Source organism: Poecilia formosa, unplaced genomic scaffold, assembly GCF_000485575.1.
Source record: "Poecilia formosa unplaced genomic scaffold, Poecilia_formosa-5.1.2 Scaffold27, whole genome shotgun sequence".
NCBI classification, from domain to species: Eukaryota; Metazoa; Chordata; class Actinopteri; order Cyprinodontiformes; family Poeciliidae; genus Poecilia; species Poecilia formosa.
In genome coordinates this window covers 3003842-3029617 of record NW_006799966.1, presented here as the reverse complement: position 1 = coordinate 3029617, position 25776 = coordinate 3003842, and the positions used below count along the sequence as shown (strand labels likewise).

At 36.5% G+C, this 25776-nt stretch overlaps 1 protein-coding gene across 2 annotated transcripts; it reads right to left on the bottom strand.

Annotated features, from left to right (window-relative positions):
• Positions 1-724: 724 nt before the first annotated feature.
• ccdc178 (coiled-coil domain containing 178) lies at positions 725-25062 on the bottom strand. Of its 2 annotated transcripts, XM_016669649.1 has the most exons (20): positions 24710-25062; positions 24424-24547; positions 20827-20963; positions 20654-20712; positions 20492-20571; positions 20115-20315; positions 19770-19990; positions 18296-18438; positions 16711-16864; positions 16518-16613; positions 15707-15843; positions 15396-15579; positions 15235-15297; positions 14945-15073; positions 13596-13709; positions 13318-13463; positions 12976-13135; positions 10103-10252; positions 6384-6518; positions 725-1400 (listed from the first exon to the last, which is right to left on the bottom strand). In XM_016669649.1, the coding sequence occupies exons 2-20, from the start codon at positions 24479-24481 to the stop codon at positions 1272-1274; spliced, it is 2496 nt and encodes an 831-aa protein (XP_016525135.1). In that variant the 5' UTR covers positions 24482-24547; positions 24710-25062; the 3' UTR covers positions 725-1271. The 2 variants fall into 2 exon arrangements, with proteins under 2 accessions (XP_016525135.1, XP_016525136.1); XM_016669650.1 differs by lacking the exons at positions 16518-16613; positions 16711-16864; positions 18296-18438.
• Positions 25063-25776: the final 714 nt, after the last annotated feature.

Sequence of the window (25776 nt, the reverse complement as noted above, 5' to 3'; positions counted from 1 at the left end):
AAAAAAAAACAACTTGAAAAGAAAAGAAAAATTCCCCTGCCGGTTAAGTGGAAAAAAACGGAAGAAAAAAGCTATCTAAAACTTTTGACCTATACCAGATTTGGACTCCTGAATATGAAGTTTGAGAAGTAGATCATGCTTCAGACAGTTCTCTTTCCAGTGTTGTTGTGTTCACACTGCCCCCTTCTGTCCTGACTAGTAGGAGAGGTCTGATAAAACAACAACAAACCCCCCAATGATCTGTCAGCACAGATAGACGGGATGAAAAACCGTACTTTTAAGAAGTTAAGGTGGTGTCACAATGATAGCCCCAAATTTTAAAGTAAGACCATGATTAATGTTAAACATCAATTATTTAGTTGTTCATTTTACAGTGTTACGACATTTAACATGTTTTCCCATTTGCGTCTTTTTAAAAGCCACAGTTTATGCTTAACTTTTCAAGTCTATATGAAGCAGTTAATATGATGTGTAGCACTGATATGACTGTTTAAACACTATGAAACAAAAATCAATTTTCTACAAGAACTAAATGTGATTCAGTTAAGATTCCAAATTGAAAACAGCGTTTCCCCAGGGTTCTTTAGAAAGCCAGTGGATAGTGCGCACACAACATCCCTTTGTGCACACTATTTACCCCTGGATTGCTCCAGGCTAATGTCTCAATAATTTTCACTCCTTTCTCAGGTCCTTCCCACAAAGGACTTAACTAATGATCCATGGACAAAATGAAGCATTTAAATTTATTCATTAATCATTCATCTCCAGCTCATTGAAAATGCTAAACTTCCACAAAATTAAGATTGAATATTGAAAAGTGATTGAGGGAGACAGCTTTCAGTGGGTGAAGACATCGGAGGAGAGCGGGGTACCGTAACAAAAACAGGGTGCTTTCCTCAAGACGGTGGTCGCATGGACGTGGTCAAAGTGGCCAAAGTGCATTAAGTGCTACTTAAGGTCACGAGGTTTCCCTGGTTGTAATTAGATCTTGAAATCTGGAGAAGCGTAGAATTTCTGTCAACACTGCCTGTAATTATTCTCTTTTCCAATTAATGGTGACATAGATTAATTATCTGATGAGGCAAAGCCAATTGCAATCATTCACCCAGCTAAAATTAGATCAGTCCTGACAGCAGCATGAAAGTCACCTGTTTCATTGTTATGGATTTGCTGCAAGTGAAGAGGGGGGGAGATAGTGAAGCATGCTAGGGTAAGTAAGTTGTCTCGTACAGGTGAATGTCCAATTACACTGCTACTTGAACTGGAGGTATCTACTCCTTCACTTCAGTGGCATCTGGACTGGTTTGCTTGTTCTTCTCAGCGTTTTTGGTGGTGGTAGAGCTCTCTCTGATGGACTGTAGAAACACCGAGATGAGCTGAATTTCTTCCGAAAACTTTCCCTGTTTAAACAAGAAAAGAAAGAATAAATAACAAACAGACCAATTTGTATAGAAGCACTACTATGCTAAGTTCATGGTTTGTGCATTCCCCCAGACACAGTTGATGTGTTTGACGTGAACCAACCATCAGACTTTGACCTTTCCACTCCAGATACCCTCTGCTCTCTTGTTCACCTCAGCTGACCACCTGGATTTTATTATTTAGTCAGTTTCTCCTAGTTTACTCAAAATAAAGAATATTTCTCAAAACAGTTAGCTAGTCTCTCACAATGAAGCGTGTTTTGCCATTAGTTTTGCTTTTATTTCAACTTACTAGTGAGTAAGACCACAAACATCCTGTATCTTTTTCTCTAAAGGAGGCTTGAGCACAGCAATTTGTTAAAATATATAGAGCAAGCATTTTTTTCAAGACAAACAAACTCATCCCATTCTTGTCACTGAACTCAGACAAATAATTTGTTTTCTAATATGAAGGAAAAAGAATGACACAAATATGCTGGAAATTACATGACTGACTTTAAATTAGGCAAAAGTAAATTCCCTATGTGTTTTGCTGTTGGAGTTTTTTTTATTTATTTATTTATTTTGTTGAGCTGCTAATAATGAAAAAAAAAAACATAATTATTAATTTTTTATTAAAAAAGAAAAATCTAACCTTTTTGTGGCCTGTGCATGTCAAGGCAAAAAGTTTAGACATCATGTCATATTACCTGTCATCTAACTCGCCGACTGCCTAGAACTCCATTCCTAATTGACTGTCTCTCCATGTGGGGTTTGTTTCATTTTGGCAAGTTTGCTTCTGTGTATGTATCTTAAAATGATCTGTTTCATCCTTCAAAGAAACCAGATTCAACCGAGTCGTCGAGAACCAAAAGGATTTTGGAGCTTTGGCTGTGTTGAGTGTTTGTTTTGCATCCAAACACCTCGCTAAGTTCAGCCGATTCTCTGCAGGCAGTTTTGTCTGCAGCTGTGTTCAGTGATTTTTAAAGGTATGTCAAGTCCAGAGCAAAGAACCAACACACAACCAAATCTGGTGTAAAAGGAGAGCAACAGTGTTGTCATGTTTAAAAACTGACAGAAGCAGTGCTGCACACTATTACCAGATGTGTCTGGAAGCCAAAAAGACCATCATAGGGAAGCCGCATATCTGGGTATACAGCCAGCTTCATTAGCAACAAATACTACAGAATGTGTCAGACTTTTTTTTTACATGGATATGTAGTATTATTTGAAATGCTGGCAGAGTTTTTAGCATTGCAATATTTTTTGCTCTTTCCACACTTCCCCTCAGAATTACAATAAGGTCATAAAATCCCTCATTTGACTGTCAAAATCATATTCCTTTTGATATGTGAGGGCCGTTTAGGCTCTTGATAGGTTTAATCAGGTTAATTCTTATAGAAACTACTAAAAAAAAAATAAACAACTGTTCCCAACTTAATAGTAGACCTGTCTTGTAGAGTACAAGCAGACTGTGATTAGTATTAGGTGGTATATTTGTAAACTGATTTTAACCATGGAGATAAAAGGAATGTCTTATTTTTCTTTATGAGAGTAGTTAAGAATTTGAAGAGAAGGTGTGATGCTTCAGATTAAATTAATTTTACTGACGAGTCATGAGAGACTGACCTGATGTTTATGAGGCTGGTTGAGTAATGGACTTTAAAGTCACTGAAAGTGGCTACAAGTATGAGAGTAAAGTTACCGGCTCGCTCTTATTTTTGTAGGGAGGCAGAATAACGCTCCTGGTGAACCGTGTCCAGGTTCAGTGCTCCTCTGCTTTAAAAACCTCGGCATCCAGATTTTCTATTAAACTGCCTGGCAGTGTCAACTAGCTTGGGAATGTGAACCAGCCTGGCCATGCAGAAATTCTCTGACTAACAATTATATCAGAAACAGGATCTTGGATTACTGTCCCCTGGGACTGGGGCAGTGGGCGTCTGCTCCAATCATTACTGGCCATTCAACAAAGCTCTGCACTGCTCTCTGCTGTTAGCCATTGTCAATTATGCCATCCCTAGTGTAAACTAGCAGAACACAAAGCTGAACTGCCAGTTCTGGCAGGAGTGTAACAGGATGACAGCCCACCGCCCCTCCGATCCCACCCCCACACACCCCAGGGTTCCTCAGCCTTCCTTCCCTGAAGCTAGTTATGAGAAAACTGCCATTTGGCGTCTGAAAGAGCAAACCTGACCTTTCTTATGTTCTGCTTGTGGGGTTAAGTGGACATGATGGATTAGTGTAGGCCTCATCAGGACTCAGCCTGGTTTAACTCCAGCAACAACCAGTATCACTTCCACTGATTTCTGCATTTCCTTAGTTCTAAACAGCCAAATAATATTTAGAATCGCATCAATTTATAGTGCAGCATCTCAAGACCTCATCATCAAGGTCTTAAAATTTACGCAGTAGCACATAGTGTAAATTTACGCCTGTTCTTAAACTCTCAAGGCGCATTTCTTTGGCTCCTAAGGGTTATTTCTCCTTGTGTACGTTATGGAGGATAGTCCTTCTCCTGCACTCTTCTTTAGGAGCCAGTTTAAAGTGAGTGCTGCCTGCTCTGATGGAACCTGTGCTGAGCTGTGACGGGTGACGGTGCGGTGCGCTTGAATACACCAGCTCTTTTGTCCTTCACACTCTGCAGCTCCCTGATAGCTCCTCCCCTTGTGCCCCACTACTCCCTGCCTTGAACAGTGATCTGCTGGGGCCTTTTGAGGCTGGGCTGTTGAGAAATAGCTGCTCCCTGTAATGTCTAGACCGGACCCGTCAAAGAACATGTCAGTAGCCGGAGGAGAGGAGACGGAGGAGGAGACCTCTTAATAGTTTTTTTCGCCGAACACGTTAAATTAGGTGTGCTACATTAAAATAACTTAATGCATTTGGCAAACATGGCCACTTTTAGATTTGGAGGGTGCCATTGTTAAGATAAAGATGAAGTAAAAACGAGGATATAGATCATAACAGGGTGGCACACCACCTGGCTCTGTGGAAATGCTGGACAGGACATTTTTATAAAGATTCATCACTGTCCCGCTGTCCGCTTCGACCTCATCGCACATCACAGAACAGATTAGACACCGATTATCCTCTAATTGAAGATCCCTACTTTTCAACCTTGCAGAATATGCTCCTACTCTTGTGCAAGACAGACAGAAGGTTATCATATTCACAAAGAAGAGAAAGTTGGAACACATGGATATCCCCCATGCTTTGTTTAACTAACATGAAAACAAAGCAGAAAATAGGCTCCAACAGTTCATTTGCTGTTAGCGATCAGATGGTTCAGGTACAGACTCAGAGACATGCAAAAGTATTCACACCCCTTTAACTTTTGTACGTTACAAAAACAAACTTCATTAGGATTTCATATGACGGACAAACACAAAGCAGTGCACAATTGTGAACTGAAGAAAAAGAAATACATAGTTTCCATAAAATTTTACACATGAATATCTGAAATGTGCGGCATGCATCTGTATTTAGCCCCCGTGATAAAATACTGCTAACCACCTTTAACTGTGGTTAAAGTTGCAAGTGTTTAGGGGGTTTGTCTGCACCAACTTTGGGAAATTAGATATTTTTTGTACTTTGCAGAATATTTCACTTTCAGTGAGCTAGGATGGAGTGTGCATTCTTTGTCATTAAACATAAATTTAGAAGTCCCACTAAAAACTTATAGTCTTCTTTTCTTTATTGATTTTTATTTCCATGGGCATCAGGCATGTCACATATTGAGCTGTAGATCAAGGAACATAGATCTACACCATTCTACTGTAGCACTATCTTCATGTTAAGAGTTTTTGTTCTGATGGAAGACAGAACAAAAACTCTAGTACTACTTAAGTTACTAGTTGGGGTTTTGTGGTGGCACAGGGGTAAAGCACAACCGCTGTATGTCCTCGTATGTATATCCTTAGTCCTCGATGCGGCCATCACAGGTTCGAGTCCCAGCCTGATGACCTTTGCCACATGTCTTCCCCTTCTCTCATTGCCCACTTTCCTGCCTGATCTCTCTCAAATAAAGGCCACCAGAGCCAATAAAACTTAAAGGAAAAAGTTACTAATAATTACTTCTGTACTAGTTTATTGTTACTAGTTTCTGGCCAGTACAGAATTTTGATGCTTTCAAGATTCTGGAGTACAGATTTTTGGAGTACATAACAAATAGTTGTAGAGTCACCAGATTCCCTGCCTGGATCTCTGTAGCTCCTCCAGAGCTACCTTCAACGGAGGCTGAGTCTCTGATTCATGCTGTTCTTGCTTAGCATTTTGTTGATGGCCATGTCTTGTTAACTTTAAGTGGTCTGATATTTTTCTTTATATATAAATAATTTGCAGCTTTGTAATGAAGTGAAATTATAAATATATGGATTACTTAGGCAACTTCTGAGGACATGTTTGCACCAGATTTTATTTTTAAGGGTATTAGAGTATGCTTTTTTAAAATTTAGAACAGTTTTTCATTACAGTCCACGTTAATGTTTGCGTCTGTCCAATAAAAGCCTACCAAAACACAATTAAGAATGTAATGTGACAAAATTTAAAAAAAATATCAAGAAGTGTGAATACTTTTTGAAAGCACTATGTATACTTATTCAGAAAGGCAGACAGACACAGAGTAATTGAATAAATCTCCCCAGTCACACAGATAATTCACCACATCAGTCTGATGAGTGAATGTATAGACTGTAATATAAGAGCAGTGTCTTTAACTCCACTGCAGCACTGAGGCAAGTCACTTTGGTAGATATTTGCCTGGCTGCTCTTGCTTGGCAAAGACGACACAAGGCAACTGACTAGCTGGATCAGGCTCAAACAATGCAACGCATAACATGGAGTTACTGTAGTATGCAAAAGAATATGCTACCATCTGTTAGCATACCTACGCTGGGATGAATGTTGAATGAAAGGGATTTGCTATGTAAAAGCATAGTGCAGTTGGTGCAATTTTCCAGCCTGTTTTCTGCATATATGTGCAAATACCTGGGCAATTGATATTTTCTGGGAAGTTTTTCGGGCAACAGTCTGGCACTCTTCCAGGTCAACCAAGAAGCGGAGGCTGCGTTGTTCTAAGTATTTTACCAAAACCTTGTGCATCCTCTTCTGCAACAAAGAGAGCTGGGGGGGAGAGAAGGCAGAAAAAAGGAATTGGTAAGGCAGGAGAGGAAATTAATGGCAGTGTTCAAGAAGAATGATGGAGGGGAATAGAGAAAGCAGTCAATAGCCCATTCTGCAGTACACGGGCCTGACAGGAATTTCACAGTCTCTTGGTTTCTCTGCCCACTCGTGTGCACTCATCAGAATCCAGTCACATCTGGCTGCCAGGATGGGGGGTTAATTTTCTCTAAATGCTTCAGCAGTTTTGTTCTAGCCGAGGCAAACTCTGTGACTGCAAAGCTGATGAGTAAAATATTTCTACTTCACCCAGTTTAACTTTATACCAATCCCCTCAAGACATATTTTACACATACACACAAAGTGATGAACCCCCCACAGAAACCAGAAATTATTCCCAGTCTCTTGGAAAGACATGCTGCTTGCTTTATTATTTGAACACAGTTTCAAGCAAAGAGGTTTAAATTCTGATAGATGCCGTTGCTTTTCTTCCCTCCTCCATCTCTGCACTCTCCCTACAAAGCTTATCATTGCTTGGCAATGTGTTCCCCAGTGCATTGAAAACTAAAGCGAATTAGCTCAGTCATCAGCTCCTGAAGGAAAGACAATAACAAGAATGGTCTTTATGGTGTACCCTGTTAAAACCTAAGAGCTGAAAGCCTTCACATAAACAGAGCAGTGCTAACATCTACACTCAATTCTAAATTGTTTTAAAAATATGTTCCTGCAAAGATATTCAAGTCCTTTATGTTTAAAGAAAAAAAAAAAGAGAAAAATTACTGACTAATATCAGAAAAATGCCTTTGTCATTTGGACGTTTATCAGAAATGAAGTATTTCTTATTGTTTCTTTATCTTCTGTGATTGAAATTAAATTTTCAGGTAACCTGTCTCTAATATTCATCAAACGTGCATTTATATTTAAACAAAATCCTGTGCCGTGTTCTTCTTTAAAACTGTTATGGTCCTACATTTCTGCATCTGAAAATCTGCAGGATACTTGTTGAGTTGCATTTAGTTCTGCTAATCATGGTGTCGAATAAAACAAATTGAGCATGTTATCGGTTCATCGTTCATTTTGTTTTGCATGTTCACAGATGAAGTCAATTTGCAGTAGACAAAAAAGTGAGAGACTACTTTTTTTTTTTTTTTTAGAAGTAGACATCCTTGGAAATACTGACAGAAAGTCCAGTAACTTACCTTAATTGCAGTAAGTAGCAACTGTAATGGGGAATCTATTTTTATGCTAGGATTTTATGCCAATTGTTTTTTTATTAATGTGTAAACGACAGCTTTCATGTTCCGCTTGGTAGCAAGGAGTTAATTGTAACAATTTTACATGTCAAAGTTGATGTCTACTCACAGGCTAGTATGACGTCTCACCATGTCATGATCTTGAGTAAAAATGCAACAGTTTCACAGTATTAACACAAAAATTACAAACACAATGGTAAACACGACTCAGATGCTTTTATTAAAGACAGCAACAATTATTTATGCAGATGGAAAGATGTCATGATAATATTAACTATAACATTTAATTTTTAATGTATTTTTCATTTTATTTTTAGTCTTAGAGGTATTTAGCAAAATGTAGAAGTAGTTTTTAAGTGCTTATTGAACAGAATATATACCTTTTTGTTTGTTCTATGTTGATAGACTAATGTTGAGAATATAATTAGCTGATACTGGCTGGTTAATTAGTCGGGGTAGTTGTGCATGTAGACCCTGTGTGGCATATAGGCTATGTCAACATAATATTTCAAGCAAAAGCATCTTTTTTGGTGTTTTCTGTGTTATGTTATATTTTTGCTATTACAGCACAAAAAATATTGGATTTTAACTAAAAAAAAAAACATAGGACATCATGTTAACCATTCTCTTAAAAATAGGAAACAAAAGAGAACATACCCTTCAAAAATGATGTGCTATGATCTTCTCAAGTCAGGACACAGCTACAAAAAAGTAGCTGCTCACCAAAACTTAACCAACATTTAGAGCAATAAAATTGTGACCAACAAGGCGGGACAAGTACCAAAGTTTATCTTGTGAACACACACAAGGAGGGGGAAGGCAAAGAAGATTAACAATAAATCTCCAAACTCACTGTAAGAGAACTGCAGAATTATTTTAGAGTAATTTTGTGTCAATGCAACAAAAGCTAAATCTATTTTAATGCTTATTGCACATCTTAACCAGACAGGGTTGGTAATAAATGTGGAGGGCACTGTATGTGACAACTCTGAGTGGAACCGCATGTCAAAGAAATTCTGTGGCAGTCTGGCTTAGATGGAGAGACACCATGTGTGCTTCGGTGTCAGAAAGAAAGTGGAACCTGGTACTTAAAGCCATGTAACTTCATTTCTTCACAAGGCAAATTCACAACAGTGTGATGGGAAAATGAGTAACGTGAAGGTTGTAAAGCCTGGTAAAGCTCATCTAAAAGATGGGTTTAAATGAAAAAAGGAGTTAATGATTATTCAAACAACTATAAGTAACTCATGTGTGCTGATGCTTCATCTCTCAAATGACCCCGAAGTTGTGCATTGCATTTACCTTGTGAGTTTGTGATAAACAAATCGATAAAACATGATCTAATTTACTAAGATTTGTATTAACTGCTTTGCATGATGAAAACATTATGAGGATAATTGGATATATAAAACAGGAAAGAAGCGGTTTTAAATGTTCACGTTGAAATCAGATTAAAAATAATGCCCCATCTACATGTCTGATATGCCGTTGATCATAAGCTTGTTATAAAACTAAAATTAGGCATAAAGCAGAAGCCGAGAGGCTGCAGTAGAAGAAGTGTGGGGCTGAAACAAACAAAAACGGTGAAGGCTGAATCCAGAGTAAAAGAAAATCAGGCTTTGATCATGAGCGTGGAAAATCCTGTCCACAGGATTTTATTTTTGCATGCATTTTTCACTTGATAACATTCATGCAGTTAGATGAGGAATTGCTCAAGTAAAGGTATTAGTCATTTTTGGAACAAATAATATGTGTTTTTCATTGCAAGAGCAGTGTGTCTTCTTCCTGGTGTTATGGTTGTCATATGTAATTCCATTCCAGTTAAAAAGTGTCGAAAACTATAAAGATTAAAAAGTAAAATGCTGCAGAGGTGTCTCCCTTAACTAGTCAAGTGTGGACTTGAGCTATTTTACTGCTGAAAGCACATCCATTGTCTGATCGTAACCTGTGGTTGCTGTTGATCTCTTACCAACTGATGCAGTGAGGAAATTTGTAACCCAACAATAATGAAATGTTTTACCTGTGAGAATATTGCAGAGCTATAATTATAAAAATGTTGAAGTTTTTGCATGTACCATCAACCTCGTGCTTTACTCCTTTTAGTACCAAAAATACACAGTGATCATTACAATATGCCACATCCATCATCCTCCTCCACTTAAATTATCTAATCATTATTAAATTGCAGCGGTAACCTTCAGAATAAATGCAAAACTAAGTCACCTTAAAATTTCGGTCCAAGCACAGAAAGCACAACAAGAGGAAAAGAGACAACAGTAAAAAATAATAAAACATAATTGAAAAGAGGCAATATGTTTAAAAGTTTCACTGTACCTCTGTGTAATAGCTACACTTTTTATGTACACGGTTTTTCACTCTCAGTGCAGATACTGACTCCTGCCTGGCTTCCAAAAGCATCTTCTTCAGATCTTGATACTCGATTGCTAGTCGTTCGTTCTCAGCACGTGCAACCTCCAGGAATCCCTACACACAGGTGAAGAAAATAGCATTATGTGAACTACATATGTCTTACACTGACGAAGCCTCTCGGCTGCCATGATCTTACTGACTCCTGCATGATGCCCCATGCCATGGCAGCATCATGGCATATGGCTAAATTCCTCATGCAGGGACAGGGAAGCTAGTCAGAGCTTCCCTGTCATAGGAGACAATAGGAGACTAGTCATAGGAAGCTAGTCAGAGCTTCCTGAAGTTTCCATTCAGGGCTTGTTTTTCAGCAAGCCCTGAATGGAAACTTGCTGGAAAACCTGTAAGAGGCTGAAAAAGACTTGAGGTCAGGGTTCATCTTCTAAATGGATAATGACTCCAAATATGCAGCCAGAACTACAATGATGGGTTTAGATCAAAGCATTATATTGTGTTATTAATATGTTAGAATGGGCTAGAAAAGTTCCTTTGGTATATCCAACAGGATTCAAGGATATTGATATGGACAGTCAAAAACAAAAACACAGCAGTGTCTTATTTGGAAGTGTACATCCTGCTGTCACTAGCACGAAAAATAATGTGGTGTAGTCATTTCCTGCAGATCATCTCTATGTCATACTTGAACAATAGTGACGCCCAGCCTTCGTCTCCAAGCACACCACATTTTGTCCATCTTCCCACTTTCATCTCCATCAGCTACAATACCTGCTAAACAATTTAATAGGCAGTTTTTTCCTCCACAACAGGTAAAGTGTTATCTTGTACGCATTGTTGCATGTTACCCTAATCTTCATCAAAAACAGAAAACTAAAACTCCCAGCACACAGAAAAAAAACTGCATTGTATGATGTGGGGAACAAGCATAAGAGGCCACTGTGGGAGAGCATGCAGCTAATATCAGAGCAGTGATCGAGCTTTACATGATCAAAATGATCAATGCTTCCAAAATGACAAAAACTGGATATAACAGATAAAACACACATTTAACATACTGTAAAAATAGGGAAGTAACATCACTATGTAGTGGTACGGACATCTACAATCTCTTTTCAGATGCACACATTCTATCCTTGGTCTCCTCAATAAGCCAGAATAAATAATAGGAATACAGCAATGGACACCTTTTCTGTGAAATAAAGCAAAGGATTCACAGCAACGATGCCTCTCGGTGTACGTCGCCTTTTCAATGTTTCCTGAGTGCTGGATAAGGGGACGTGAGAATATCTCAACTGTACCTGCAGACATAATGAAGTGTGTCTCTGCAGTAAAACAGAACAGCACTAAAGTGATGAGTTTAACCCAGCAGAAAGAGGGGCTGTAAACATGACAAATGCCTGCTATTGATTTCAGGTTTAATTACTCCATGCAGCACTGACAAAGCCCATCTGATGCTGTTGTGAAGTGTAAATGGAACAAATTACACTTCATTGCCCATAAGAAACTGATAGCGTCGGCAGTTTGCATTGTTTACCCTGTCCTCGCCCAAACGTCAAGGCCTGATCAAATCAAAACATAGGTGCGTGCTTGAAAATTGAAATTCGTTCACCTACTTATGGATTTAATAGAGAGGAAGTGTGGCTCCTCTTAAAATAAACACATTCAACCTGGATGTGTGTATTTTTGTGCATTTTCGATATTACCAAAGATGACCCCACATAAACTTCCTGTAACAGAGTGCGAAGAACAGACAAGCTGTGGTCAGCATATTTATTAGGATTTTCACATTCGAAGGTGTCTAATCATTCTGCTTCATGCACCATGATTTCCGGATGCACACTCTGCTTATTATGTTATGCTAATACAGACATTATGTGTGGTTTATATTGGTCTCAGTGATTAAAGTGACCCATTTCCTTAGAACCTGAAACTCTGCCTGATCTTTTTATTTAGCGGGGAGTGTTGTTGTTGTATCATCTTATTTCTTCAAGTGAAAAAGACTAAACTCCTTTTTGCATGGCTAACTTTTATCCGGCTAATGGGAGTTGTGTCTATGAGGAAGACTTTTAATTCTTAAATTGTCTCACGCCAACAACTTCTTTAAAGTTGCTGCACTTGGATGCATGGCGGCTTAAGCTCCATTGCCTTTTCTTGTTTTGAACTAATGCATTCTTGATCACCGTTTAATGAAACTATATACCACATGGCGATTTCACATTAGATAAGCCATGTGAAACCCCCATCAGCAAAGAGGCTCTGGCTGGGGCTGATAATCCTGCAGATGAAAACCTTACAATAAATAGGAGCTTCTCTTACAAAAAGACTGTTCAAATGAATGCTATTTCTTGCAGAGCAGATTCATGTTTTTGAAGCCTGTTTCATGTTACGAATAAACACAAGTCAAGAGGATGTGATCCCTTTTACAAATCATATAGTGTCTTGTATTAAAATTGCTATTACGGATGTTGGCCTACAGGTACCAAAAGCAGACACAGCATCACACCACGACATGCATCATCAGATTCGTCCAGACAAAAAGACTACAACAGCAGCGACTTGTCATTTGTGGCAAAAGCACTTAAACGAGATTGACCATGGCTTGTAATTTTAATTGCAGACTGCTCTGTTTTCTCTGTATCTTAAGGGACGTATTGTAACAAGCTATGTGCTGACACTAATCCAGAAACAAATAAACAAAGTGGTGTTTTATTTTTTTTTAGGGGGGTGGGGGGTTCACAGCTCATCTCTGACTTCACAGCATTTGACACACAAATTCATGTATTTACAGACGGTTATTGTGACATCGTTTTGTTTTCTCATACCTCTGTCTCTTCCATTAGTTGTCTTCTGTCTCTGAGATGAGCCAAGCTTCTCCTCTTGAGTAGGTCTGTTCGGAGCTGCCAGTTATTAATATCAGACTGCAAGGTGCTCATGGTGCGAGCAGCTGATTTGTTTTTAAAGTCCACCACATCTAAATCTTTTCTGCAAGGAGACGACTGAATTAGTAGAACTTCTACAGTTAAAGGTATGGTTGGAGAGCAAACAAGCTGTGAACAGCCTTTATATCTCTTGGAGGTGGGCAGTAATGTACCAGTAGGAAAAAAAAAATGGGAACCTTTTAAATATAATAGTGCTCATGATGCTGATATTTTCTTGGAACTTACTCAAGCTCTGCTATGACTTTTGGGATGGCTTCAATATCTTTTTCCATTTCACGAGAAGACCCTTGGTATTCTTTAGTTTTATTCATAAGAACATTATACCTATTGATACCGTTTTTAATTTTCCATAAGATGGCACCATGCAAAACCTGTAAGTAAAGAGAGTAAAGTAATTTAAAGATGAGTGTGAATCATATTTTGTTGAAATTATTTTGTCTAATAAACTATACTGCTGAATAGTTGCAACAATTGCACTTTAAAAAAAATAAACTTGTTCTTACCCTAGCAACTTTAAGCTGGTCCCTATTCAACTTGATGTCCTTCTCTAGGTCGGCTAATGCGTCTTCATGTTCACGTTGAGTCTTTTCGAGGTTTTCTATCAGTTCCTTCATTCTCTGTACAATAAAAACAATCAAATGTGTTAAAGATACTACCATTCTTACATCACGACTAGTAAGAATGTTTGTAAAAGCATTAGATTAAATAGTTGTAAAGATGAACCCAATATGGCCGCAGTTCCAAAACAATAAGATTTTGTTGTACTTCCCTCACAAGCTTCATCACTGCAGGTGGTAGCAGAATAATCTCAAATCCCTTTACATGTAGTTTTGCAATTTTTTTTTTGTTGTTTTCATCTTCCAAATCATATCTGACTAATTACTCATATTTGTTTTGCATTTTTTATTTGCCAAGCACACATCTGTTCATCTTCAGATTTGCTATGAAAATGAACAGATGCGTGCATTATTTTAATCCCATGTTCCCTTGTCTTTCCTATTTTGAATCTGGCCTATATAAATTATCTGTATAACATCATTTTTGTATTCTATATGTGTTTTACAACTTAAAAAAATTAAGATTAGTACAGTATTAAAAAATATTTTTTAGAGTTCTTTTGTCAGTGATTTTCTTTAAAACAGGGATTTCTTAAAGGAAGATTTTCTTTTTATTACATTTCTTTCATTTAATTTTTGCATAATGCTATAAAGGTTGGATATTCCTAATACTGTATTTTTAAAGCAACATTATGGAATGAAAATATGTTTATTCTAAGGCTTTCCACGCATCTTTCCCAGAGATGCCATCAAATGTGGATGGTCCTTTAAGAGAACAAGTTTTTTTTTATTATCACAAATTTTTAACAAATAAAAAACTAGATTCGGTTATTTATTCTGAATACATAGAATATGATGTGTTCAATATTTAAAGATTTTTTTTCCATCAATAGTGTGTGAATACCATGTATTCTTGTCTTTCCCATTTTTTAGATGAGCAAGATGCAGAGGCCTCTGTGCTGTTTAACTGTTGTACTCCAGGAAAGCTATACGACACGGAATGTCTGAATTGTGATCAAGTAAAAAGGTGAAGTTTAAATAGTTGTTTAAAAAGATTCAGTTATATTTATTTTACGAGGGTGCCAATAACTTAAAGGTTGTTGTTTTTGTGTTTTCTTTTTTTTCAGAATTTCTTAAGAGTGAAATCATTTATCTGCAATAGCATAAATTTATTATTGTTTACACTTTTTTTACGCAGGTGTAATTAAATGTGTTGGCGTTTTATTTGATAACATACATAACAGTTTTTTTTAAATTAATTGTTGTGTTTAGCTATGGAATTTATTCAAGTGTACCTTCACAATAGCCTCCAGAGCTTGTGTTGCAGAGTACGATTCATCAAATTCTTTCTGCAGTCCTTGATTGGCGAGTTCTGAACAGTCGTCATATTTTTTTAATTCCAAAGTGATTTCTGCAAGCTTCCCCTGATTGAAGAGGAAGTTATAAAATAGCCGTTTAGCCTTATACTTTTAATTTACATACAACAGGTATATGTAACATTTACAAAACGTTAAGTGTTTTTAAGCATAAGTAAATAAATATATTCAATCATGTTGAAACATTCAAAGAAATCCCACAAATTTACCTTTAGCTTCTCTACAGTACTCATGAGGTGAGCAAGTTCTTTTCTCAGTCCCTCAATAATTATCTGCAAAGCAGAGTAGGAACACTGAATATCACTGGAAGAAACAATAATGGCGTTACCTGGGAATTATAGATAGAAAATAGACATATGGTTTCTCTGACCGTGGCTTCCTGGTCCTCCTTGATGACGAGATTCTCCTGCTTGTCCAGTTCAGCCTTTATGATCCTATGCTGCTCTGTAACCTCGGTCAATTCCTGCTTGGCCTTTTCCCAATGCTCGTCATTGTCATTGGTTTTCTGGAGCATCTGCTTCCTCTCCTCATGCAGCTGCTTCACTTCTTTTTCGCTAACAAAGCACACAGTAAAGTATACATATGGTATGAACACAAACAAGTGACTCACCATGTAGTGCATGGTAGAATTTAATAGGGAACTATACATATTTTAGCACTAATTTGGCTTTGGTGCTGTACCTCTTACAAATTTTCGTCTGGCAGTCATCAATCTTCTGTTCATACTCCTTATTTTCTTTCAATAAGGCTTCAAGAGCTTCATTTCTTAAATAAAGATGTGCCTTTGTAATGACAAGTTCTGCTTCCCATGTAGATATCTGTGGTTTAGATTCAACATAGTATAGAAAAACGGATCACAAATATATTGAGGACATTATTGTTTTACAGTTACCGTGTGTTCCGGCATATAGAGGATTAAGTACCCTTACTGGGAAAAAAACAAACAAACAAACAAAACACAGATTTTACCTGTGTTTTCACATGAAAAAAATATGGCCACAAGTTCCTCATGGGATTACAATAATAAACATATAGGGGAAAATAACTACCAAAAACGGAACACATCTGAAAAACTAGTTTTTAGTGAATTGTGAGATACATGTGGAAGGTTTTCCTACATGTGTTTCACATCCTGCCATGCAATACAATTTCCATATATAAAACCTGTGGAAAATATTTCATGTATTGACATTTTTCACATTTTGCTGTCCTTATAATTTACAATATAATTTCCACATTTGAAGTGCTTTTGTTAAACATGGAAATCACATATAATCTTAAGGGTCACAGATGATTTCCATGGATATTACATCTGACCTTTAGTGTTACACAAGGGAAAATACATGTGGTTTACACAGTTAAAAAAAACAACACATCTTTCAATGTGCAAAACATGATTTTAATGAGAAGTTTCATATGTACGTATACTCCCTTGTGATTTTTCAAATGTAAATTAATGTTTTCTTTTCCATAAGACAATAACAATACTTACCTTTATTTCTGACTCTCTTTGAATTGAATTTCGTTTTTCTCTAAGTTGTTCATTTTTTTTTACTTCTTTCTCAAGTTCAAGATTGAGATGTGAAATCTGTGATAGATAAACACACATACCATAATGGTGGGAAACAGCTTTTTGACATTGTTAAACATTTTATAGAAAGAAAGAGAAAGAAATTAGTAGTTACTTTGTCCTCTTCAACTTTCTCAACATTAGCAATTTCAGGGAGCCGGTCAAGAAACTCTGTCTGCTTCTTTTCTTTAAAAATGACAGCTTCTTTTGTTTTCTCAATCCCAATAAGCATATTTTTCTTAAGCACCTTCAACCTATTTAATTCTTTCCTACAAGACAAAAACATATTAAATTTGTAGTTATTCTAAGCACTGTTTGATATATAAAAAAAACACTCCTTGTAGACAACAGTATTATTAAACAGTTGATTTCTAATCACTTTCAAAGTTTGCTTTTTGCAATACATTTTCAGATCTTATTCATACATTAACTGGTATGAATCAACTAGAAATATTTTTGCCATTATCCTATCTTTACCTTTGACTTTAAACATGTGTTATACTATGGAAACAAAAATCCAAATAATAAAAGATGTCAATGCCTATGTTATGTTGTAGTAAGAACTGTATTTCTTCCTACAACAGCTATATTTAATGAGAAAAATCATTAGAAAGTCTATTCAAAAGGTGATATTTGTATTATATAGATTCATACATAATATTATTGATACATTCCCAGCAAATATTTCTGTCAGTTTTATAATTAAAACTTTCACCTCATTAAAACTAACCTTCAGTTTTTCCAGAAAATCTTAATAATAGACAAATAATAAAAAAAAAATCTAACATTTTAATCCTAAAATGTGGACCTGCTGAGATGTGTGTTCATGGACTGTCCCACCTAATGTACTCAATATAGGACCATGATCACTAATTGAGAGGTAAAGTCAGATTTAATCTAAAAAGAGGATAGACCTCAGAGCAACTTGACATAAAGAATGGACAAGCTGTGGTCCATGTACCAAATACATCTGTGTGTAGTTCTTGAAGCCCTGACTCCAGCCACAGTCTGCACCTTGTGAATCTTCCCAAAACTCTTTTTGGACTTTGCTTCATAATCCTCTAAGGGTTAACATTATCCCTGTTGCTTGTGCATATTTCTCTATCACGATTTTTTCCTTCCACTCAACTTTCCATTTAATATGCTTGGCTAAAACACTCTGTGAACACCAAACATCTTTGGGAATGCCAATTTGTGGTTTGCCCTCCTTGCGTGCCAATCACTGTCTGCTGGACCATGGTCGAGTCAGTAGTCTTCCATATATTGGCCAAAACATAATATTTCTATTACCGTTTCTATATTACTTTTTATTAGTCTCGTGCAATGTTCTAATTTTCTGAATACAAAAAAGTGGGTTTTCATTTGCTGTGAGGCATAATCACCAAAAAGCTTGAAATATATTATCATAAATATGAGTATATCACTATTTGAACCAACTGTTTTTAATGATGTTAATTTTTTTTTCAATTGAACCAACAATAAAAGTTCTTATACAATGGCTTTTTTAAGCAAAGACGTAATAATCTACATGTTTTGTTTTTTTTTGTTTTTTCTTTAAACTGACCTGTAAAAGAGCATGTTTATCAGAATGGAATTAGTTACTTCTAATTGCTACTGTAGTGTAGAAACTGCTTTTGGGTCATCTGTGTGTACAATTTTGCATTATTCAAAAAAATATTCAAATATATGTAAATACTCACAATCTGTCATCTAGCTCATCTAATATTTCCTCATGTCTCTGCTGATGTGCCACCCTTTCTTTGGTGGCTGCAGTTTCCTCCTTTTCAAGCTCCATCTCAATCTGGAGGAGATCTTTTTTTGTGCTTGCTTGAACGTTGTCAGCCTAAACAAGGCGGTGTGATGTTTTCCAAGTTTATTTCAAAACAGTTTTATGCAGTTAATGATATAAATAATAATGAAAAAAGACATTATTCTGGTACCATCCAGAAACTAAGGCACAATCTTAAAAGGTCCCCAGGTCACTGTTTAAAAAGGAGTAAAACTTTACCTGTTAGATACTTAAATATCAAGATTTGTTCTTGCGGAGATGTTTTTATGACGATCTAGTTACAGTGCCTGCAAAGTATCTTTTCACATTTTGTTATGTCATAATCACATGCTTTGTTGTATTTTATTGGGCTTTAAGTGATAAACCAATGTAATATACCACATAAATGTAAAGGGAAATGGTAAATGGCCTGTACTTGTATAATGTACAAAATTTCTCTATCGTGAAAAAAACAACATTGCTTATTTGCTTCAGTTAAAAACCCAACAAATCCTGAGCTAAATAACTATCACTTGCTCATGTGCAATAAAATATCACATTATCAACTCCCTTCCAGGTACAAATACACAAATAGCAACAAGATGGAATTGAAACATTGGTTATTAGTAGTGGCAGGTTTTACCAATAGAAAGGACAGCAATAACAATAAACTGTGCATCCCTAATAACTTATTTATACCTTATAGCTTAAATAAAGAACTAAGAATTTATATAAAATTGTAGGTTTTAGAACAAAGAAAAACTTTCATGAAAAGACAAAATATAATTTTCTTAAATTATATGTTTTAGCAAAAGTTATAAAGAGCCACTTTGGGGGGCCTAAAGGCCCTTTGGAGCTGCAAGCAACAGATAGGCGGTTTATCACCTAAAATTCCAATTAGGAAGCTGTAATGTGACAAATTGGAGCAAAAACATCGTATGCTTAAGCAAAGGTTTGCAGTTTGCTAAAGTTTTGAAGGCTCAGAAGGCAAACCTAAAACTCCTGAGTTTTATCTCCAGTGTGTCTTGGACAGTAGAATTAGACTAGAATGCACGAATGACTTGCATTCTACTTAAACCATTTCTTACTTATGGTTTAAGTAAGAAATTTTAAGAAAACCCACGTGATTTAACTTTGAGTCTATAAAAAAGTTATACCATTAGAAAATATATCCCAATCAGAACCCAAATAGATTCACTATTTACTTTTACATGACACTAAATAGAGGCATTTCCTACCACAATGTTAACCCTTCAATAAGAAGCTGTTAAATACTAGCAAGAGTTTTTTGTTTTTTTTATGATACTTGTTTGAAATAACAATCCCTCCCACCCACAGCCCTGCAAGAATAGACATGTATGGATAATAGCTGGACAGAGGCTAAAATACATTCAACTGAGGCATACCTCGGCTTGGGCAATTTCAAGCAAACGTAAAAAGTCTTCCTGGCGCTCATTGTTTTCTTTCACAATGGGGATTTGGTTTCTGGCAAACTCAGTATCTTCTTGTAATTTCCGGTTGAGCAGTTCAGACTGCAACAGTTTCTCCTGGACCTCGTCAACTTTCTGATTTTCCCGTTTAAGCTGCCACTGCAACTCAGCGATGTCTCTACTGCAAGCATCGTGCTCTAGTGGAGGCAAAAACCAATGATGAATAGCAAGCGTATTAACTGGGTTTGAGAGCAACAGAACAGTACTTCTTCGCAGGAGATGAACAGATCTCAGATTATGTGATAGCTCACAATCACTGACCTCTCTGAATAATTGCGGGATGCTCGTTTAGCTTCCACAGTGCAATAGCGTCAATTTTGTTCACCAAGACTTTTCGTCTTCTCTTCTCTTTCTGCAGAGCTTCCTCTGCAAACTGACGATCAGCCTCCAAACGCTCAACCAGATTCACGACTTCAGAGAGGACATCTTCTATTTTCTCCTTTAGAGGTGATTTTTGATAACCTTCCAGTGGGGAAAAAAGTTATGATGATGACACATTCCTCCAGTTTAAATTTGGCAAAACTTTTGTGAAATGATCAAGTCGACTTAACACAAGTGCATAGTGCTTAGGTTTAGATGTATTGGAGCATTACAGAAAGAAAGTAAGTCAGAAATGTTATTCATGTGTCCTGTTTTACCTCTTGCAGTAATCGCTATCCCTTCAACATACAAGCCTGTAGGATCAGAATCTAAGTCTTTGAAAGAGAGCCTCTGAAGTCTGTGAAAACCATCAAAACCATGTAATAATTTATGCAGTAGGGGAAAAAAAAAAGCTAATTAAAAACAAGCAAATAATTCACCTTAAAGTTTCGATGTTTTGGAGATTATCGGGATCAATCTCTGGTTGACTTATTCTAGGCTGGCAAAAATTAAAGCAGCAAAAAATGTGTTTTGTACTGATTTTATCATAATAATGATTTTTTTTTTTCTCAATTCAACGTGATACACACTTTATCATGGAGTATTTTTTTACCTTCTGAAACCAGTTGTTTAATCGACTCCTCATGTCTTGGATATGGCAAATAGCCGTGCTGGCACATGGTGAGGGAGTGTTCAGTAAAGCACAAATCCGACGTCTACCAGTGCAGACAACCTGAAGGTCTGCTTGATCTAATGAAAGACAAAACGTAAGGATATTTAATTCCATCAGTTCTGTTTCTCGTGCACCTTAAATAGTCACTACAAAATAAGAAGCACTTATCTTTACATAGCAGCAGAACTCACAGCTATTACAAGCAATAATCTTTTAATGGAAATAAAAATAGAAACAAGCAGGCCTTAGTTGGAGCAAACACGCACACAATTGTCATAATGATACTGTGCAAAGTAATTAATGAAATGTATTTGGCTGTGAAAGATATTTTGTTTTTCTATTCGCCAGCTGATTCCAGTGGTACAGCCTTTAAACTGAAAAAGGGAAGAAAAAAAAAAGAATCTGTCTCAAGACAAACCCAAGGGCACGTTTCCTATTTCTTCATGGTAAAAGGGCGCCATCTGGTGGGAAAATGGTGAAAGACACAGATACTGGAGATCACAAACCTGAATTTAAAAGTACACAATGCTTTAAAGAGGAGCCTTAAAAAATGTTGTTAAACATGTTGCTATTTTGAACCATTTGTCACAGATGAAAAAGATTTTCTTTGTGTACGTTTCAAATTTAAAATTAAAATAAATATTTCAAATAGGTCAGAAAAGTTGTTTTTTGTCATTTTAACTACTTTGTTGGTTTAATGATATCGATGCTGATGTCTGTTTTTGCAAGAATGGCAAAATATAGTGTTATTTTGACCATTGTATGTATTGTGATATTAAGTTTCCATCAATCCCTCCTTCCTTTGAAAATCAACTCAACAACCCTGAATTTTTTCACAGAACCAAAAATTACTCTACTGCTATGGTTCGCAAAGTGTGGTACAAGGATCTCTCGTGATACTTGGCCTTCTTTTAGAGGAGAAAGTTTGGTTGCAACGATTTATAGTACAAATGCAAAGATGAAGGATGCCAAACTCCTCAGCGAACATACTACAGATTCTCTGGGAAGTTAATTACAAGAAAAGTCTAATTGCATCTGCGAAGTTACATTTATGACTGTTAGATGAAAGTGGACACAACACTGTATTTAAAATATTGTTTACATATTATTTCCATAATAATACAAACTTTTCAGCAGCATTGAATTCTATAGAAACTTAAATTCTAGTGCCTTCCAAAAGTACTTATAATACAAATCTTTCCACATGCGACCATATGGCACCTTCAAACCTTAATGTATTTTATTGGAAGTTTATGGATCAGACCTACACAGAGTAATGCATAACTGTCAAGTGGAAAGAAAAATACAAAATGGTTTTCAAATTTAAAGTGTTGAACTTGGTGCCACTTGAAACAATACTTTAAATCACAGACTGAATGCATTTACAGATTCGTCTTTGCTTAAATACCTCAAGCTCAGGTGGAGTGGATCCATGACCATGAGTATGTCAAATTTTATTTCAAATTTTGTAATTGTTTAATAGGGATGTAATTGTTGCATGAGGGAGAAAAACAGGTTCATTGTCATGCCAACAGGATACCTCACAAGAAGTGTCTGGGCTCATAGTGTTTGGGGGGGAAAAAAAAGGTAAGATCAGCACCATTTCATACTTGACAGCTTTTTAGCAAGGACGATCATTTAACTGACCAAGTGTTTAATTTGTGAGTAGCTTCTGACAAAACACAGTGTAGCACGAGTTAAAGGGAAACCAAGAATAAAGCTCATTTCCTGCTGGATAGCTTTTGTGAAAAATAAACACTGAAATAACCAAGTGGACCAGGAACGTGGCAAGGTTTGCTCTAAATCATGCTGGCAGGGTTATAATGCACACAAAAAGAAACTCCTTCTAAGTCTGATAGCCAAACTGAAACGAGGTAAACTACAGTAATATATTTAGTTATACGTTTAAAATATCTTTGTCCACAGCCAACAGCACCACACAGGGACCCTAACAAGTTTAAGGAGGTTTATTTAGACCTCCTTAAACTGCAAATGGACAAAAAAATAATAGTTCATTTAAAAGAAACAACTATCTAAATATTGTGTTACCTTCTATTTATGGATACTGCAGGTAACTGCAATTAACAGAGTTATTAACACAGTTATTGGTGCCCATGTATAAAAAACTTTTTTCAAAAATGTTGAAATGGAGACACGGCCCTCCATGAAGTCTGTCTTTGATGCCGTCATCTAACACGACACTTTGGAGATTGTTTTTAATAGTCAAATCCTGACTTAATATACACAGTGCCACGTTGGGGTCACCGCCCACACTTGTTCAGTTCTAGTGACAAACAAGGCCAATAGAAAGTTTCTTGCAGTCATGTCCAGACTTACAAAGATTAGCACACAGCTACCTCATTTGACAAGCATTTTTTTTTCTTGTCTTTCCTATTTTGAAAAGTGAGTGTTGGAATAAATTTAAATTAACAGGAAAGGAAAACATCAATTATTGACCAAAGTTTCTTAGACATTTTGATCAGCTTAAAAATGTAAAGTATAAATAACAAAGGTGTTTCAGTTACATTATGGAGTAATTATGAATAGCTATAATAGTCAAATCAGATTATTTCTCCGTTTGGTTGTTTTCCCACACTAAATAGATATGGTTAAATCTAATTCTTATTAGTGTCTGATTAAGCCCACAGTTATGGTGGGCAGTGTAATGAAATACAAAGTCAACCACACTTATAAGCACCCATAACAAAGACGTGCTAAAAGGCTTGAATTAATTAATCTTTTATGCAGCAACAATTCCGCTACACAAATAAACTTTTATTTTGACACGATTTATTCAGTGAAGAAATTAACAGGCTATTGGTTAACACAAGATCACACCTATAGAGGAGAAATGAAGAGCATTTCTTAAAACTATATTTTAATTACAACAATAATCTTCATCCTGTCAATGTTCTAAAGATATTGAAAGTATTCAAGCAAAAAGCTAAATGAAAGAAATAATCGTCAGATTATGCTACTGCAAGTAAATATTTTTAACCAAAGATTAACTAAATAAATAACTTAATGCCCGTTTCTCAGTGGTAGTTCTGTGATAAATGTCATCCTGGCCAGATCCAAATGTACAAAACAGTGTTGGACTCACCAAAACAAAATGAGACTATTTAACTTTATCAAGTATAATTTAGATTTTTTTTGTTTTCAAAAATGTGTTCCACAAATCATTGTTTTATCCTCAGTGTCAAATAATTAAGCCTAGGTTTAATCAGTACATGTGTCATTCTTTCTTGCTTGTTTTGCTTATTTGTTGTTGTTGTTGTTATGGACTTCCATTACGTGCACATTCTGTGCATTTTTCTCTCCAAATGATTATCTGCATATTCTTTGACTGCACAGTATATTTTTCTCACATTTAAATTTTGCCCTTACTGTACACGTTTATTCTTATTTTTATGTTTTGTCTCTGAATAGGCATTTACCCACTTACCTAAACTTGCTGCTGTGACACCTGAATGACCCCGCTGTGGGACAATAAAGTATTTCTATTCTATCCTACTAGGCGCCAACATCCCTGATTACCTTGTTGACTAGCTCGTCCTTCCCTGGATGGTAATGCGAGGGGTTTAACTTTTGGCATGTCGCAACTCTTCCAAGTGGGATATTTGCTGTACAATAACGAACTATCGAGACGTCCTTAAAGGTCCTGAGGGAAAGCAAAGGCATTTCTATCGTCAAAACTAGCGTAATTGGAGTTTAAAAAACTTAAAATACATCGAAACTGATCTTCTTTCGCAATAAATCATAGGGGTTTAAACTCCCATGGTTACATTTTATAACAAAGTTGGTAAACGGGAGGTAAACATACCTTCACTCATCTCCGGATGTCGCTCTGTCAGCTAACATTAACTTGACGTTTAATTAACCAAGCTAATGAGAAATTAATGAGCTGAGGGGGGTCGTTGTCATGGGAGAAAGCGAAAGCGAAAAATGCTAGCTATCAACTTACCCAAACTTTTGGCTGCCACCTCTGCCTGTTGTGTTATTGTCGCTCACCTGTATGCTTAAAAGTTTAGAAATGCTTCGTGTTTCCATGCAACAAGGTTTGCTCCGAATGAATCAAGTTGCTGTCAATCTTCTGAGCGGTTTGCCAGTAACAACGGCGGGGCATGTGCTCGTTTGGGGATAAGTTGCGTTCAAGAGCCGTTGAGAAACGTCACAGGTGTATTTTACAAAGAGATGAACAGGAGTATTTTGTGAATATTAATAGCTGACAAGGTAAAATATGCGCAGAAAAAGGAGACAATAAAACAATAAATGCATGTGTGTGTTTAAAATAGAAATATAACATGCAAACTTGACTAAAGATCCTAATTGCATATCAGTTTTTGATGCATTTCACATGTATCTTTATGGCAGGAATTGTAGACTCTACAACCTGTGGCTCCAGAGCCCCCATGTGGCTCTTTAGGTCCTTCACAATGGGGTTGTATACAAAAATGAGTGACGCCACCAAAGGCGGGTCGGAGGATGGGGAGAGGGGTGAGGGGGTGTAATGGCCACCCCTACACAAATTTGCTTGGTACAATATCCCCTCACCCTTTTTCCCCCTCCCCCAACCACACTTCTAGCTGTACTGTTATTTAATAGTATTATTTAAGATATGAGAGAACATGTTTTTTTTAAAAAATTCTAGTTAGTTAGTTAGTTAGTTAGTTAGTTAGTTAGTTAGTTAGTTAGTTAGTTAGTTTGTTACCTAAGACTTTATTTTTTTATTTTTATGGTTTCCTTTATTAGCAAGTCTATAGTCTCTCCAAGCCCCCAATTCCCTCATCCATCAACCCCCAATGGCAACGTCCCCCACCCCCATTCCAACTTTTGAAATAAACGGTAGCAGCATCATGCTGAGGTGATATGTTGTTCTAGTAGGGACAG

Bases quoted from the DNA above. Each gene is read 5' to 3' on its own strand.
- ccdc178 (XM_016669649.1), bottom strand. From the start codon at position 24,481: ATGCCAAAAGTTAAACCCCTCGCATTACCATCCAGGGAAGGACGAGCT. The intron at 20,316-20,491 runs GTAAAACAGGAC...CCCCACTGGAAG, and splicing joins GATAGCGATTACTGCAAGAG to GTTATCAAAAATCACCTCTA. The intron at 16,614-16,710 runs GTAACTACTAAT...TATCTATCACAG, and splicing joins AGAAAGTTGAAGAGGACAAA to ATTTCACATCTCAATCTTGA.